At 36.9% G+C, this 19,392-nt stretch overlaps 1 protein-coding gene across 5 annotated transcripts in view; it reads right to left on the reverse strand.

The window, feature by feature from the left end:
• MEF2A (myocyte enhancer factor 2A) overlaps positions 1 to 19,392 on the reverse strand; it is a 170,271-nt gene that overhangs the window by 44,839 nt on the left and 106,040 nt on the right. For 2 of the 5 annotated variants that reach the window (XM_081228555.1, XM_081228557.1), the window contains exon 5: positions 1,827 to 1,964. In XM_081228555.1, coding sequence (XP_081084681.1) covers positions 1,827 to 1,964 — 138 coding nt within the window. Of the gene's footprint in view, positions 1 to 1,826; positions 1,965 to 2,029; positions 2,162 to 19,392 lie in introns of all 5 variants that reach the window. The other 3 variants (XM_081228556.1, XM_081228558.1, XM_081228559.1) reach the window with 2 other exon arrangements.

Below are 19,392 nucleotides of genomic sequence, written 5' to 3' on the forward strand. Positions count from 1 at the left end.
TAAAGTTGTGTTGTCAAGTTTACACATTATAAAATACATCATTGTTACCAAGAAAGCATAAATTAGCACTTAAATGTAAATCAGTTTAGTAACATTACATTTCTATTGGGAGATTCCAAATATAACAAAAGGGGAAACGTATGTACATATATTATAAACTTCATACATCAAGTTTGCCCTGGTCTGATTTAATTCACTAACATTCTTAATGGACAAAACTAAAAAAAACACAAAAAACCCCACGTTACACATATAACACAATGCAATGAGTGTAATAAAAATGCAAAAAAAAAACCCTAAACAAAATTAACTACTGACAAGTTATCTTTAAACTGTATAAAGATTAAATTACAATATTGTTATTTTATTTCCCTCCAAAATATTCCATAGTCCCTTAAAAATATTTTCTATTTTCCTCTTGCATTTCCTCCATAGACCACTTATACTTGTTAATCATGATAAATAACAATCCTCTTTATAATTTAAAGTGAGAGAAAATAGAAAACTTTACTCTCCCTACATCTTAAAACAGTGATTTGCAAAGTAAGGTTACACTGCTAATTCAAAGTTGAAAGAATGTAAATAATTATGTACTTTATTCAATAGCTTATTTCAGGTAGAAAATAACTCATTAGAAAGTATAAAACAATGGATACATGATAAAATGTTTTCAAAGGTAAAGCAATTTTACTTAATGTTTTTGCAGCTTAACATTAACTGCAAGGTCACCAACATCCGTATGAGTTCAAAAGGGATTTTTTTTTCTGTTGTTTTGTTTCTTAAGAATGGTATTAGCACAAAAAATACCTCCTTAAATCTGTTTTCCATGGGCTTGTTCTTATAGCATAGGACTACTTTGAAGAAATAATCCATGATGCATACTTTAGGGCACAGTTTTAAGAGAACTAACTCTGGTAATGAAAGAAATATCAGCATTGGAACCAATTTGTTCCACAAAGCCTACAACACATTTGTAGTATTCTGGATATGTATCCAGAATAACTGTCTTAAGCAGCTCTTGCCAATGGTGCTTCAATGAGAACTCTGAAGAACTATCAAAGGAGTATGAACTCAAAGAAGTACTGTTTCACTACGGTTAAATGTGTTAGCATGGAAAAATTTTAAACCAACTATTTGTTTTGTAACCAGTTTAAGAACACTGCTTCCTTAAATTAAAATCGAGCCAAGGCTCTCTTCCTCAATATCTACAGTGTTAAGAAAAGAATAGGAATTTGGAGGTACTGTCACCCAATTGTTTTGGGACATTAACAAAGAGCCAAATAGTAAGCTACTATTACAGCAACTGTATAAAATAATTAAAAATAATTTTGAAACACCACATTTTATAATAAATCCAGCCATTTTATATTTTATAGTCTCAAGATCTACTTAAGTACATGTAATATTTTAAAAGTCATCGGAGGGAGAGGAAGTCTCATATGCACCCTATATTTAAAATATGGAAATTTAAACCTGGAAGGGACCTTAAAAAACTATGTGAGCCAACTCACTCACTTTACAGATGAGGAAATTGGAATCCAATATGTTTAGGTGCCCTATCCAAAGACATGGGGATAGTAAGGAGCAGAGCCTGGATTAGGATGTTTTCTCTTCACTTCTATGTTTAAGACACTGAAGACTGAAGATGTACCATTGTAAGATTTATGCAATTTTATTCTGAAGTTCTATAAAACCAAAAGAAATTAATAAAATACATTTTCCCCCTTCTACTTACTGCTGTCATCACCCGCTATGAAAATAAACAAGATGTGTTGTCAATCTCTTCATGCACAAGGTAAGAGCACAAACCATACTTTAGTACTCACTGCGATTTTATGATTCCGCATCATATTATCAAATTCCTCATTAATTTTTTTATATTTTTCTTCTGTATGTGGAGTTAGCACATAGGAAGTATCAGGGTCTGGGCTGTCGCACCCTCTGTGTTCCTTCTTGTTCAGAGCCTAAATAATGAAGTTAACAAAAAGGATCAACAAATAAAAAGTAGAGGTAAAGTAAAAGTACTTACAGGGCCTCGTTTGAAAATAAAATCACTATCTTCATTTAGTTTGCTGAATCTGTCCTCCGAGAGTGGACTGTGCTCAAAGTAATCGTCAGCATCAGGGCTCTCACAACCATTAAGGCCTTTCTTTCTTAAAGTCTGAAATACAATTGGAAAATTCACACACAAATGATACTAACTTGCCATGAGTTTTTTTTTGTAAAATCTACTATGAGAGCACAGACTGAACGAACTGGGTAATACAAGAGCCGCTGAAATGGTTTTAAATGATCACAATGCACTCTAAGTCTTCAAATAAAGTAAACCTTAGACATAAGCAAAATTATGTTCCCATTATACATTAAGAGAAAAGGAATATTTATATATTTGGATTCTTCCTTTCCAAACTTCCTAGAGAATACTAAGTTACTCACTGCTCTGACAGTTACAATCCAAATCTAATTACAGCCTGATCAACATATCTGATAGGATCAATGAGTGTGAGACCCCGAAATACAAATATATCAAGATTATATATATATATATAAAGTTACCTTTATAAAATGAACATTTCAGCAACTTCATCTACTGACATTCCTTTCCGCCTGAGAGTTTATCCCATTCATCAGAAAGAATAGGCTCAATATCCCAATAATTTCATTCCTAATTTGTTCTTAAATACTGTGATTTTGCTACATAACTCTGAAGTATAAATACTCAAATACTTATTTACATATGACAGTAATGACTCTTTCCTACGTAGAATGTACGTATCGTTAGTGACTTCACATATCTTTAAATTTTGTAAAAAAAACTAATTCAGCATGATCTTTTCCACACTTTGCTAGCTCTTTCTACAGAGTGCCTTCATGGATTGATTTAGTCCACTGAATTGACTTTCTGGAGAATTTTCTTGAGTGTTATCAAAGTATCCCCTGGACCATATTGACTCTTTTCCTTTCTTCTTACTTTGGGGTACAAATATAATGAACAGTTGGTTTTCTGAGTTTTAATCTTTTTAATTAAAATCATCACAAAATGACTTGTTTAGTATTTAAAAGAATACACTTAAAACCAAGGGCATGATAATCTACAGAATATTAATTCACTTACAGACTGTCTAAATTTTTAAAAATCCTGATGGGTCTTATTTTAAAGTAGAATTTTGGGGTTCAACAACTTAGATAGCTTTGAGACTTGCTGATTTTCCAGCCAACCACAGAGGAGTTTTAGGAAGTTAAAATTCTCCAAGTAAGCCTACCTACTTAGGTTAAGAAATATTCGAACAATAGATTAGTACTAGATGAGTGCATTTATAAATGATTATTTATATTAGATTTAAGGTATATTTTAAATTAATTCATAATAATAGATCTTGGTATCCTTTAATACATGATTTACAATAATTATGAATGCTATTTTACTCCTTTTTTTCTTGAAAGAACATAAACACACAATACATTAAGATTTGAGAATTTTTTCTTTATTTCTCTGAAATCTATTTTAAAATTTCACTTTACTCGATTTTTTTTTTTGTATGCTTAAAGGATCATAAATCAGTGGTATAGCTGTGTTAGCTTCTCAAATTGCTTGGCATGCACTAGGAATCCCATACACAATGCCTGAAACTCCCACCACAACACAATCACTAAACATGAGCATATAGCAAACACTACACCTATTTCCCCAGTATCAGCCCCATGGCTCTAAGTTCTGTGGGTCTAAGTAATCACATGAACTTTTATGTGTACTTAGCCATAAAAGGTCCTGTTGTTTAGAACTAAAAGGTGGACATGTATCCTCCCCCATTCGTAGTAGCAAGTTCTGCTTGCCAAAGCTCTGCAACTTGCTATCAGCAATGAAGATGTTAACACTCAGAATACTGGAACACGGTGAACTCTTATAACCAACACAGCTCTAGAAACAGAACAAATATAGTAGTCGCCTACACACAGATTTTATCATGAAGTTGATTTATTCTAGCCTGAAATCTCTGGATATTTTCCCCTCATATTCATATATCTTAAGACTAAGTAATTCACAGCCTTGCTCTTCCACTAATAGCAATCACCAAGTATGGTCTCTGAACATTTTTAAATTACAGAAGAAAAAGAATATGGCCTTTGTTTAGTAATTACACAAAATTTTTATCCTACAACAGTAGGGTTAACTCTACTTGTACCCAAGAGGAAGAATAGCGCTCTGGTATCTCCAGCTCTGCAAGTCTTCACTTTAGAGGGGGTTCCTGTCATTGTGAGAGAATTTAAGAGGCTGTATCAGCTCTGCAGATAACAAGCTAATGTACCTCTGTTGGATATCCAACTTGTGTCTACTTATCACTAGAATATGAAGAGTTGTTTTGAGGACCCAACTACCATAAAAAGACTTTTTCTGTCTTCTTTATCTTACCACATAGCATAATAGTAAAAGTTTCTCCTGTGTCACTGGTACTAACAAGTGGAATGCTGTATCTGTTAACAAAGCCAGGCGAGGCATATAAGAAACAGGCTAGCTTCAGTTTTCTTATGTGCTTCAAGTTAGCCACAATAAAAACACTTGCTCAATGAAGAAAACAGTCTGAAAGGTCACCACTAAGGAGGAATCTGCTTTTAAGTGGGAAAATATTCAAGAGTACTAGCACTGTGCACTCTCTATAGCTATTACTGATGATTATAATGTTCCACTCTTAAATAAACAGGACTTTAAAAGTACTTTATTATTGTATATGTGATTGACAGTTTTTCAGTGCCATTATGGCAAACTTAAGGGGGAAACTCCATTGTGCCAAAATAATTTCATATTTCAGGGGCGTATACCATTTAAGTTGACGTATCCCAGTTGCTTTTCTTAAATAACTGTATTCTGAAACACAGATTATGAATTGCTAAAGGGACCAGTGGTGATGAACTATTAAATTATTAATCAGTTTAAGCTGACTTGATACAACCTGTTCTGTGTCCTTCATATCAGTGTTCCAAACATGTTTAAAGATTCTAACTAGCAAGATTACTTACATGAAATGATAAAATCAGTATACCTACAATTTTCATTAGTCCATTTCTATAGAAAACAGAAATTTTATTTTTGGAGGGTCAGTTAAACACCTTTAAAAACACAAACAATTCTACTTGTCACAACAAAGTTAAACTCTATTATGATTTTAATAGACTTTCTTTTTGTGATTTTGGGAAATTTTACGTAGGTTTAAATAATGAATGCCCTTAGCTAACATTTACCTTCAACATTAGTTATATAGAGACAAATGGTGAAAAAATTTTAAATGGATCAAAAAATAATTGCTAAGTGTCTTTAATCTAAAACAATGCATCTGTTAGGACACATCCTCCCAGGTTATCTGATTCTTTGTGGTTTGTGCCTGTCTTCAAGCTGTTTTACAACTCTGTAGATAGAAGTTTATTTATAGAAAGCTGATAGTAATGCAAATAATTAGTGCTTATAGACACGCAAATAGATTCTGTCTGAAGGAGGTTTCAACTGACCTCTTTCCTCACTGTGGAAGATGTCAATTTTGCACCTATGAAGAAAATTCATTTTGCCTTCCTGATGGGCTTATACATTTCTCTAATCTTTGGATTTACCTTTAACCAGTTGCAACATTTTTTTCTTGTTCCCTGAGTAATTAATGAGTTAAAAGTTTTGACTCATGTTCATTTTACAGCTGCCTAAGAATCATGATTTTACCTTTTCTGAAAAAAAATTGTTTTAACAGTTCTAAGAGTGAAACCACCCTTGACTCGTGATTCATAGCAGATCCAAACTCAGAGGAAAAGAGTCTGCTCTTGTTAGAACTTAGTATTGGATTGCATACCGGTTTTTAAAAGAAAAAAGCAATGTGCTGTTATTTAAAATTTTTGAAAATATTTAATTGTCTGATTAATAATCTGTACTAATTTATTATGGTATCAAAAATTAAGGAAATATGATCAGAGAAGGATTATGACCTTTCAATTCTCTTCAAGAAGTTAAGGACAATAATCCTTAATTTTTGTGACAATTCATAAATGAATTATTATTCATATCACAGTATTAAGAGTATAACCATCTAAAACTGCAAACCCCACAATCTCTTGAAACAGGGTTCCTCTCCATCTGAAGCTAACGAGTTCCGAAGTAAAATTCAAGCTGTTGGGGAAAAGAGTAGGTAGTGTTTTGCCTGTAAGCATTTCCAGGGAGAAGGGATCCCTACATGACATCTAAACTTTCTGAGCTGGATACGCCCAAATTAAACTTACAAGTAAGAGGATGTTTTCTTTTTGGTTTTGGTATTAATTAAATCAGTTTTACCCAAATGAAGAGTAACTCAAAGACTTCTACCTACTGATTAAAGACCTCATATGTAGAAAGGCTCTTAAATTTAAGATTTCCATACCAACTTAAGGAAAAACATTAAAAAACTGAAATTTAGTGGGTATCCTGGCTAGAATTTCCATTTAGGTTACATCCATCTTTATTCTTTGACTAGGTTATTTTACAATTCTGTAGAGATGGATATCAGTTTAAAACTATCAGAAAACTCACAGTAACTACAAATAATTCCTGTTCATAGAAACTGTTTTCTGTGGAATGTCACTGATGATCACATTGTGGATACTGACCGATTTTTGCTTCCCCATGTATTGGGTTAGCCAAAAAGTTCGTTCGGGTTTTTCCATCACATCTTACAGAAAAACCGGAACGAACTTTTTGGCCAACCCAAAAAATTCATTTCAGCATTCTTTACTGATGTGTGGTATTCTGAGTTCTTCTTTGAACTGGCTGTGACATCTTACTGGTTCACTCATTAGTTAATTAATTAAAATATTTGACACGTTTACTTTATAGTTGAATGACAGTAATGATTTTATACCTTCTTCCAAATCTAATCTGCAACTTTGAAGACCTACAGTCCCAACTGACTACTGTACATTTCCATTTGGATATTTGGCTAATATCTCTATTTCAATTTTAACCAAGATGGAACTCATTATCTTTTATTAAATAGATCCCCTTTTTGGACTTAGCTATTCTAGTCAACACAGCAAGCAATCTTGCTGTTCACTCTTTGTTCTCTCCCCACATTAACATGAAATTCCAAATTTTGTAGGTTATTATTTCCATTTCCACTGACTATATATCCTCCTTCACTTTTCTCTCTCTTCTAATTTGTCCCTTAAATTGTTACAGATTCAGTTCTCCTCAATACCACTTTGTACTTGTCACCCTTGTTTTACATCTTTGATGGCTCTCTGTGATCTAAAAGCAGTAGCCTCTAAACCTTCTAGATTATCCACCCCATCTGTAAACGTATTTCACACACAGCCCCCAATATATGCATACAATGAAAAAATTATATGCATGAATGTCAATCTTTTCAAATATTAACATGCCATATCTTAGGATGAAATATAATTTCCATTATTTTCTCCCTGAACCCTAGTGGTTTTATACATCTTACATCCCTCCTGAAATAACAGATGTAGAGTACAAAATCAAAATTCCTTAGCCTAACTGCAAGTCACCTAACAGCCTAGCTCTTTACTTTTTTTCATGTAGCACTGACATATACAATATTGAGACTTCCAGTCCATGATATCAGGATACTCTGTTAAGTCAACCCTGCATTCCTGGGATAAATCCAACTTAGTCATAATGTGTATGACTTTTATATATTGCTGAATTTAATTTCTGTATTAGTTAGCATAAGTGATGTTAGATGCTTTAACAAACACAAGTCTCTGTGGCCTAACACCATGAAAGTTTCTTATTCACACAAAGGCTAATGAGGATGTTTCTTATCTCAGAGAGCCTTAGGTGAAACTATTCAGAGCCCAGTCATTTATCTTTTGGTTCCACATGAGATCTCAAGAGTTCCCATCTGGATTCTCTGCAGCTGGCTGACAAACAGAGAAGAGAGAGTATGATGATCATGTGGAAGGTATTTTACAGATCAGGCCTGGAAGTAGCATGAATCACTTCTATTAACGTTCCATTGGCCAACTCAGTCACAAGACCACTCCAATGCAAGGCAGGCTGATAGTCTAGATGTGTGCCCAGGCAATGGAGAAAATGACTCAATGTGAAAATAAAAATGTCTCTGATAAAAAAATTTGTGAACTCAAAAAAGTCAACTAATATTATGTTTAGGAGTTTTGCACTTACATTCAGTGAGACTGACATCTGATTCTTTTTAGAACTCTCCTGCTGTTTTGCTAGCAAGATTAGACTAGCTTCATATAAAGAGAGTTCCCTCTTTTTTTATTCTCTGGAAGAGTTTGTGAAATATTGGTGTTATTTCTTCTTTAAAATTCTGCTAGTACTTCTTAACAAAGCCATCTGGATTTGGAGTTTCTCTGTGGTAAACTTGACAATAAGACTACTCAGATTTTCTCTATCTTTCCTGATTCCATTTTGTTAAACTATATTTTTCTCAAAATTTGTCCACTGAGTCAAAATTTTGAGGCACAATGGAATCTTGAGATTATATGTGCTCAAAAAATTATATTAAAATAGCTGTTGAATAGAAAACTAAATGTTACCTATGTGATCATCTAGTTCACCTCCTACCTTTATAGAGGAGATTAAATTTAGGAGAGACCCAAGTTCTTACCCCCCAACCTCACCACATCACACAGCTATTAAGTGGCAGTACTGGGACCAGAATAAAAGTCTTCTGATGTCCAGTCTAGTGCTCTTTCCACTACACTGTGTTAGTTCAGACTGCATTAATCAGTCAACAAACAAAAGGGAGACTACATAGAGGACTGTGATCAGGAACCACTTCAACCACTGGAAAGAGAGCACACTTCTTGTGCATGTGGTTGTAGGCACTGCTTTCAGACTCCTTCCCCAGTTCTTCTATGACCTTATCCATATCTATCTCAGTTAGAAGTGTGTGATGTTCAAGCTATGGTTTCTTTGAATTTTAAGGTCTTACCCAGTATATACCGAAGTTTGATGGCAAAGGTGTCAGCAAATGGTAATGATACTTCTCCCCAACACCACCCAGAACAAACAGTTTTGGGGCCCTTGTCTTCCGGGAGCTAGATACTAGGCAGCCCAGCAGTCTCATTTTACCCACAGGGATAATGTAACTCTGTTGCAGAATTCCACATATAAATGAACACTTTGACAGAGTTGGCTCTTGGAGTACTGTGAAGTCAGGAAAGTATATCTTCAAAGCCCTGCCTCTTGGTTCTTCACTATCCATGTGTGTGTGTGTGTGTGTGTGTGTGTGTGTGTGTACTTAAACTCTACAAATGACTTCATTTGCCTTTATCCTTTTTTTTTCCCCTTTAATCCAACAAAAATTACTGATAGCACTCTACTAGGTTCTGATATTCACTGATAAAACAGACATGGGAATCAACAGACACAGGACCTTCAAGATGGAAGAGCAGTAAGATGTGGAGATACCTTCCTCCCCACAAATACATTAAAAATACATCTACATGTGGAACAACTCCTACAGAACACCTACTGCCAGAACACTGGCAGAAGACCTCAGACTTCCCAAAGGGCAAAAAAATCCCCACGTACCTGGGTAGGGCAAAAAAAAAAAAGAAAAAGCAGAGACAAAAGAATAGGGACAAGACCTGCACCTCTGGGAGGGAGCTGTGAAGGAGGAAATGTTTCCACACACTAGGAAGCCCCTTCACTGGTGAAGACAGCGGGTGGGCATGGGGGAAGCTTAGGAGCCACGGAGGAGAGCGCAGCAACAGGGGTACAGAGGGCAAAGTGGAGAGATTCCCGCACAAAGGATCTGTGCCGACCAGCACTCACCAGCCTGTCTGCTCACCTGCTGGGGCGGGTGGGGGCTGGGAGCTGAGGGTCGGGCTTCGGAGGTCAGACCCCAGGGAGTGGACTGGGGTCGGCTGTGTGAAGACAGCCAGAAGGGGGCTAGTGCACCACAACTAGCCAGGAGGGAGTCAGGGAAAAAGTCTGGACCTGCTGAAGAGGCAAGAGACCACTGTTTCAGGATGCGCGAGAAGATTCCTTCCCCGTGTGCCCAGAAAAGGCAGAGCACCGCCTAAGTGAGCTCCAGAGACGGACGCGAGCTGCGGCTATCAGCTCGGACCACAGAGACGGTCATGGAATGCTAACGCTGCTGCCGTTGTCACCAAGAATCCAGTGTGCAAGCACAGGTCATTTCCCACCCCCACCCCCACCCTCTGCAAGCCTGCGCAGCCCGCCACTGCCAGGGTCCCGAGATCCAGGGACAACCTCCCTCGGAGAATACATGGCGCGCCTCAGGCTGTTGCAATGGCACGTTGGCTTCTACCGCCGCAGGACTGCCCCGCATTCCAATTATAACCTGTATCCCTCCCTCTCCCCAGCCTGAAAGAGCAAGAGAAGCCTAATCAGCCGCTGTTTTAACCCCTCCTGTCTGGGCAGGGAACAGATGCCTGAGGGCAACCTACATGCAGACTGCAGGGCCAAAACCAAAGCTGAACCCCAGGAGCTGTGCAAACAAAGGAGAAAGGGAAATTTCTCCGAGCAGCCTCAGGAGCAGCGGATTAAATCCCCACAATCAACTTGATGAGCCTACATCTGTGGAATACCTGAATAGACAACGAATGTTCCCAAAATTGAGGCGGTGGACTTGGGAGCAACTGTAGGCTTGAGGTTTTCGGTCTGCGGCTGATTTGTTTCTGATTTTGATGTTTATCGTAGTTTAGTTTTTAGTGCTTGTTATCACTGGTGGATTTGTTTATTGGTTTAGTTGCTCTCTTCCTTTTTTAGTGTTTTAAAATTTATTTTTTAAAATTTTATTATTATTTTTATTTTTTCTATATTTTTTTAAATTTTACTTTTTTCTTCCTTTTTCTTCTTCCTTTTCTTCTGAGCCGTGTAGCTAACAGGGTCCTAGTGCTCCGGCTGAGTGTCAGGCCTGAACCTCCAAGGTGGGAGAGCCAAATCCAGGACACTGAACCACCAGACACCTCCCAGCCCCACATAATATCAATTGCTGAGAGCTCTCCCAGAGATCTCCGTCTCAACACTAAGACCGAACTCCACCCAATGGCGAGCAAGATCCAGTACTGGATGCCCCATGCCAAACAACTAGCAAGACAGGAACACAACCCTACCCATTAGCAGAGAAGCTGCCTAAAATCATACCAAGTTCACAGACACCCTGAAACACACCACCGGATGCAGCCCTGTCCACCAGAAAGACAAGATCCAGCCCCACCAACCAGAACACAGGCACCAGTCCCCACCACCAGGAAGCCTTCACAAGCCACTGAACCAACCTCACTACTGGAGGCAGACACCAAAAACAACAGGAACTACGAACCTGCAGCCTGTGAAAAGGAGACCCCAAACACAGTAAGTTAAACAAAGAGAGAAGACAGAGAAATATGCAGCACATGAAGGAGCAAGGTAAAAACCCACCAGACCAAACAAATGAAGAGGAAACAGGCAGTCTACATGAAAAAGAATTCAGAATAATGATAGTAAACATGATCCAATCTCTTGGAAAAAGAATGAAGGAAATACAAGAAACGTTTAACAAGGACCTAGAAGAACTAAAGAGCACACAATGCTGAACAACACAAAAAATGAAATTAAAAATTCTCTAGAAGGAATCAACAGCAGAATATCTGAGGCAGAAGAACAGATAAGTAACCTGGAAGAGAAAATAATGGAAATAACTGCTGCACGGCAGAATAAAGAAAAAAGAATGAAAACAATTGAGGACAGTCTGAGACCTCTGGGACCACATTAAATGCACCAACATTCGAATTATAGGGGTCCCAGAAGAAAAAGAGAAAAAGAAAGGGTCTGAGAAAATATTTTAAAAGATTATAGTTGAAAACTTCCCTAACATGGGAAAGGAAATAGTAAATCAAGTCCAGGAAGCACAGAGAATCCCATCAGGATAAATCCAAGGAAAAACACGCCAAGACACATATTAATCAAACTATCAAAAATTAAATAAAAAGAAAATATATTAAAACCAGCAAGGGAAAAGCAACAAATAACATACAAGGGAATTCCCATAAGGTTAACAGCTGATCTTTAGCAGAAACTCTGCAAGCCAGAAGGCAGTGGCATGATATACTTACAGTGATGAAAGGGAAAAACCTAAAACCAAGATTACTCTACCTAACAAGCATCTCTTTCAGATTCGATGGAGAAATTAAAACCTTTACAGATGAGCAAAAAGTTAAGAGAATTCAGCACCACCAAACCAGCCTTACAACAAATGCTAGAGGAACTTCTCTAGGCAGGAAACACAAGAGAAGGAAAAGATCTACGATAACAAACCCAAAACAATTAAGAAAATGGTAATAGGAACATATATGTCGATAATTTCCTTAAATGTAAATGGATTAAATGCTCCAACCAAAAGACACAGACTCGCTGAATGGATACAAAAACAAGACCCATATAAATGCTGTCTACAAGAGACCTACTTCAGACCTAGGGACACACACAGACTGAAAGTGAGGGGATGGAAAAAGATATTCCATGCAAATGTAAATCAAAAGAAAGCTGGAATAGCAATTCTCGTATCAGACAAAATAGACTTTAAAATAAAGACTACTACAAGAGACAAAGAAGGACACTACATAATGATCAAGGGATCGATCCAAGAAGAAGATATAACAATTGTAAATATTTATGGACCCAACATAGGAGCACCTCAATACAGAAGGCAAATGCTGACAGCCATAAAAGGGGAAATCCGACAGTAACACATTAAGAGTAGGGGACTTTAACACCCGACTTTCACCAATGGACAGATCAACCAAACAGAAAATAAATAAGGAAACACAAGCTTTAAATGACACATTAGACAGGATGGACTTAATTGATATTTATAGGAATTCTATCCAAAAACAAGAGAATACAATTTCTTCACAAGTGCTCATGAATATTCTCCAGCACAGATCATATCTTGGGTCAAAAATCAAGCCTCGGTAAATTTAAGAAAATTGAAATCGTATCAAGCATCTTTTCCGACCACAACGCTATGAGACTAGATATCAATTACAGGAAAGAACTGTAAAAAATAAAAACACATGAAGGCTAAACAATATGCTACTAAAAAACGAAGAGATCACTGAAGAAATCAAAGAGGAAATCAAAAAATACCTACAAACAAATGACAATGAAAACACAATGAACCAAAACCTATGGGATGCAGCGAAAGCGGTTCTAAGAGGGAAGTTTACAGCAATACAATGCTACCTCAAGAAACAAGAAAAATCTCAAATAAACAACCTAACCTTACACCTAAAGCAATTAGAGAAAGAAGAACAACAACAAAAAAAAAAACCCCAAAGTTAGAGAAGGAAAGAAATCCTAAAGATCAGATCAGAAATAAATGAAAAACAAATGAAAGAAATGATAGCAAAGATCAATAAAACTAAAAGCTGGTTATTTGAGAAGAAAAACAAAATTGATAAACCATTAGCCAGATTCATCAAGAAAAAAAGGGAGAAGACTCAAATCAATAGAAATAGATCTGAAAATGGAGAAGTAACAACTGATACTGTAGAAATACAAAGGATCATGAGAGATTACTACGAGCAACTCTATACGCCAATAAAATGGAGAATCTGGAAGAAATGGACAAATTCTTAGAAAAGTACAACCTTCCAAGACTGAAACAGGAAGAAATAGAAAATATGAACAGACCAATCAAAAGCACTGAAATTGAAAATGTGATTAAAAATCTTCCAACAAAGAAAAGGCCAGGACCAGATGGCTTCACAGGTGAATTCTATCAAACATTTAGAGAAGAGCTAACACCTATCTTTCTCAAACTCTTCCAATATAGGACAGAGGGAGGAACACTCCCGAACTCATTCTACAAGGCACCATCACCCTGATACCAAAAACAAAGGTGTCACAAAAAAAGAAAACTATACAGGCCAATATCACTGATGAACATAGATGCAATAATCTGCAACAAAATACTAGCAAACAGAATCCAACAGCACATTAAAAGGACCATACACCATGATCAAGTTGGGTTTATCCCAGGAATGCAAGGATTCTTTGATATACACAAATCAGTGTGATACACAATATTAACAAATTGAACAATAAAAACCACATGATAATCTCAACAGATGCAGGAAAAGCTTTCCACAAAATTCAACACCCATTTATGAAAAAAACTCTCCAGAAAGTAGGCAAAGAAGGAAACTACCTCAACATAATAAAGGCCATATATGACAAACCCACAGACAACATTGTTCTCAATGCTGAAAAACTGAAACCATTTCTTCTAAGATCAGGAACAAGACAAGGTTGCCCACTCTCACTGCTATTATTCAACAAAGTTTTGGAAGTTTTCACCACAGCAATCAGAGAAGAAAAAGAAATAAAAGAAATCCAACTCAGAAAAGAAGCAGAACTGTCACTGTCTGCAGATGACACGATACTATACATAGAGAATCCTAAAGATGCTACCAGAAAACTACTAGAGCTAATCAATGAATTTGGTAAAGTAGCAGGATACAAAATTAATGCACAGAAATCTCTGGCATCCCTATACACTAATGATGAAAAATCTGAAAGAGAAACTGAGGAAACACTCCCATTTACCACTGCAACAAAAAGAATAAAATACCTAGGAATAAACCTACCTAAGGAGACAAAAGGCCTGTATGCAGAAAACTATAAGACACTGATGAAAGAAATTAATGATGATACAAACAGATGGAGAGAGATACCATGTTCTTGGATTGGAAGAATCAACAGTGTGAAAATGACTATACTACCCAAAGCAATCTAGAGATTCAGTGCAATCCCTATCAAACCACCAATGGCATTTTTCACGGAACTAGAACAAAAAATTTCACAATGTGTACGGAAACACAAAAGATCCTGAATAGCCAAAGTAATCTTCAGAAAGAAAAATGGAGCTGGAGGAATCAGGCTCCCGGACTTCAAACTATACTACAAAGCTACAGTAATCAAGACAATATGGTACTGGCACCAAAACAGAAATGTAGATCAATGGAACAGGATACAAAGCCCAGAGATAAACCCATGCACATATGGTCATCTTATCTTTGATAAAGGAGGCAAGAATATGCAATGGAGAAAAGACAGCCTCTTCAGTAAGTGGTGCTGGGAAAACTGGATAGCTACATGTAAAAGAATGAAATTAGAACACTTCCTAATACCATACACAAAAACAAACTCAAAATGGATTAAAGACCTAATGTAAGGCCAGACACTATAAAACTCTTATTAGAGGAAAACATAGGCAAAACACTCTATGACATAAATCACAGCAAGATCCTTTTTGACCCACCTCCTAGAGAAATGGAAATAAAAACAAACAAATGGGACCTAATGAAACTTAAAAGCTTTTGCACAGCAAAGGAAACCATAAAGAAGATGAAATGACAACCTCAGAATGGGAGCAAATATTTGCAAATGAAGCAACTGACAAAGGATTAATCTCCAAAATATACAAGCAGCTCATGCAGCTCAGTATCAAAAAAAAAAAACAACCCAGTCCAAAAATGGGCAGAAGACCTAAATAGACATTTCTCCAAATAAGATATACAGATTGCCAAACACATGAAAAGGATGGTCAACATCACTAATCATTAGAGAAATGAAAATAAAAACCACAATGAGGTATCACCTCACACCGGTCAGAATGGCCATCATCAAAAAATCTATGAACAATAAAGCCTGGAGAGGGTGTGGAGAAAAGGGAACCCTCTTGCACTGATGGTGTGACTGTAAGTTGATACAGCCACTATGGACAACAGTATGGAGGTTCCTTAGAAAACTAAAAATAGAACTACTATATTACCCAGCAATACCACTACTGGGCATATACCCTGAGAAAACCATAATTCAAAAAGAGACATGTACCAAAGTGTTCACTGTAGCACTATTTACAATAGCCAGGACATGGAACCAACCTAAGTGTCCAACGACAGATGAATGGATAAAGAAGATGTGGCACATCTATACAATGGAATATTACTCAGCCATAAAAAGAAACGAAATTGAGTTATTTGTAGTGAAATGAATGGACCCAGACTCTCTTATACAGAGTGAAGTCAGAAAGAGAAAAATAAATACCATATGCTAACACATATATATGGAATCTAAAAAAAAATGGTTCTGATGAATCTAGGGGCAGGAGAGGAATAAAGATGCAGATGTAGTGAATGGACCTGAGGACATGTGGAGGGGTAAGGGTAAGCTGGGATGACGTGAGAGAGTAGCACTGACATATATACACTACCAAATGTAAAAGAGATAGCTATGGGAAGCAGCTGCATGGCACAGGCATGTCAGCTCCGTGCTTTGTGACCACCTAGAGGGGTGGGATAGGGAGAGTAGATAGGAGGCACAAGAGGGAGGGGATATGGAGATATATGCATACATATAGCTGATTCACTTTGTTATACAGCAAAAACTACCACAGCATTGTAAAGCAATTATACTCCAATAAAGAGGTTAAAAAAAAAAAAAAAAAAACAGACATTGGGTCACTGTCCTCGTGAAGCTTGTAGAGGTCATATGATCTTCACATGAAGACTGCTTTCTTACCACAGCAGTCTGACTTGACTTGGTTTTGACCCTTTCTTCAAAACTCTGAGGTGGTTTAGTTGCCCTCATTTTTTTTTTTCGGTACGTGGGCCTCTCACTGTTGTGGCCTCTCCCGTTGTGGAGCACAGGCTCCAGACGCGCAGACTCAGCAGTTGTGGCTCAGGGCCCAGCTGCTCCGTGGCATGTGGGATCTTCCCGGACCGGGGCACGAACCCGTGTCCCCTGCATCGGCAGGCGGACTCTCAACCACTGCGCCACCAGGAAGCCCCTGCCCTCATTCTTGAAGATATTTTCTCTGGATATAGAATTCTAACTTAGATTCCAACTCCTTTTTCCCCAGCACATTTAGGATATCATATCACTGACTACAGATTTCATTTGCTGTTGTTTAGAATCAGTCAGCACTCCTTTGAAGATAATGTGTTTAAGTTTTTCTGTCATTTGTTTTCTGCAGTTTCATTGTAATATGTCTATGTAGAGATTAAAAGCGTTTTTAACTCTGCCTGGGATTTGTTGGGCTTCTTAAATCTGAGGACTATAGACTCTCATTAATCCTGGAAAATTCTGTCATTATGTTTTCAAATATTGCCTCTGCCCCATTCTCTTCCCTCCAGGAATGCCAGTTAAATTTAGGCTAGAATTTCTAATCAATCCTCCTTTTCTCTCAACCTCTTGGTATTTTCCACCTTTTCATCTCTTTGTGTTGCATTATAGATAATTTCTTCAGTTCACAAATTTCCTGTTCAGCGATGTCAAATATACTTGCAATATGTCTACTAAGATTTTAATTTTGGCCATTATATTTTTTTCATTTCCAGAAGTATTTCATTCTTTTCAAGTCTGCTGTATCACTTGTTTTATAATTTCTTGTTTCATACAGACATTTGCAAGCTTTTAAAAAATTAAAATATAGTAAGTGAAATTGCTTATAATCTATGTATAATAATAGCAATATCTGAAATATTTAGGTATCAGTTTCTGCTATTTCTTGCTGCATTTTGCTTATTGTGCCTTGTTTTCTTTTATGCTTGGTCATCTCTGTATGACAGATGCTCAATGGCCTTGAAAAGTTATTTGAAGATTTTTGATGCCTACAGTAAGGTGCATTTATTCAAAAAGGATATATAGGGCTTCCCTGGTGGCGCAGTGGTTGAGGGTCCACCTGCCGATGCAGGGGACATGGGTTCATGCCCCGGTCTGGGAGGATCCCACGTGCCGCGGAGCGGCTGGGCCTGTGAGCCATGGCCGCTGGGCCTGCGCGTCCGGGGCCTGTGCTCTGCAATGGGAGAGGCCACAACAGTGAGAGGCCCGTGTACCGCAAAAAAAAAAAAAAAAAGGATATATATTTGCTTTATCGAGGTAACTGGGGCACTACTTTTCTCAGACTTCTTGTGTTATATTTTTTTGACTTGTGATTCTGCACAATGCTGGTAACTTATTTTACAACCTCTCAGAGATAGGTTCTCTTTCTTTCTTTTCTTTTTCTCCTCTTTGCACTATCTGGTCAGCACAAAAGAATTCTCCTGGCAGTCCTTTGCAAGTAGGGAAAAGGCGGTGAGCTTCCCTCTTCCTGAGGTCCCAGCCTGATGTGGGAAGCAATCTATAAGACTCAGAAACCTAGAAGTAATAACTGTCCTCTTGCCTCTGAATCCACCGAAACCTGAAGCTTAGTTTTTTAACTGTTTTATCCAGATGGGCAAATAATTCAGGGTAGCCAGAGCTTTAAACACTTCTTTATCTTTTAGGTTCTAACATTTTCTTAGATTTTGGCCTGGCATATTCCTTAACAGTTCTTTGATGCTAAAACAAAGTTTTTGTACAACTCATCAAGCGTTTTTAGTTGTCTTCAGTCGAAGAATTGGTCCAGATAACCTGGCCCAACGTTACTGAAATTTAAAAAGTCAACATTTTTAGGAAAAGATGAGCCAAGTATTTTTAAATGACATCCGTAAAGTTGTTTTCTGATGATTTTTTTTTTTGGTTTCTTTAAAGTTAAATGTTGAAAAGAATTCCACATTTTCCAGAGTTCCACCATCAACTTCCCCCAAAAGAAACAAAGAGCTACCAGCAAATTCCACTTGTGGTCAGATACCCAAGAGAAATGAAAATATGTCCATACAAAAACTTGTACACAAGTTTCACAGTAACATTTTCACAACAGTCAAGAAGTGAAACAACCCAATGTTCCTAACTGATGAATGGATAAGCAAAATGTGGTATATCTATATAATGAAATATTATTTAACCATGGAATGAAGTACTAATACATGCCACAATATGGATGAACCTTGAAAACATTATGCTAAATCAAAGAAACCAGTTACAAAAGGCCACATATTATATAATTCTATTTATACAAAATATTCAGAACAGGTAAATCCATAGATACAAAAAGCAGATTAGTGGCTGCCACCATGGGGGAGTGGGGGGAAGGGGAACTGGGAAATGAATGCTAATGGATACCAAGTTTCTTTTTGGATTGATGAAAATATTCTGGAATTAGCGTTCATGGTTGTACAAACTTGTGAATGTTCTAAAAATCACTAACTGTATAATTTAAAATGGTGAATTTTATGGTCTGTGAATTATATCTCAATAAAAAGAACAAAAAATGTTAATGTTAATCTCAGGTATGTCTATAATACCCACTGTGGTAGCCACTAGCAACATAAAGTTGCCTCACTGAGCATTCAATTTCACATAATGAAAGATACCTGAGGCAATGATTTATAAAAATACCAAGTAGTGTGAAAATACTTCATGCAGCTTACTAAAAACTTTGGAAGTGTTTATTACTATCATTATGAATAATCATCACATTGGAATTTGTACCTATTGAGTCCTATATCCAG

The sequence above is a fragment of the Mesoplodon bidens genome (genome assembly GCF_964165515.1).
Source record: "Mesoplodon bidens genome assembly, chromosome: 3".
NCBI classification, from domain to species: Eukaryota; Metazoa; Chordata; class Mammalia; order Artiodactyla; family Ziphiidae; genus Mesoplodon; species Mesoplodon bidens.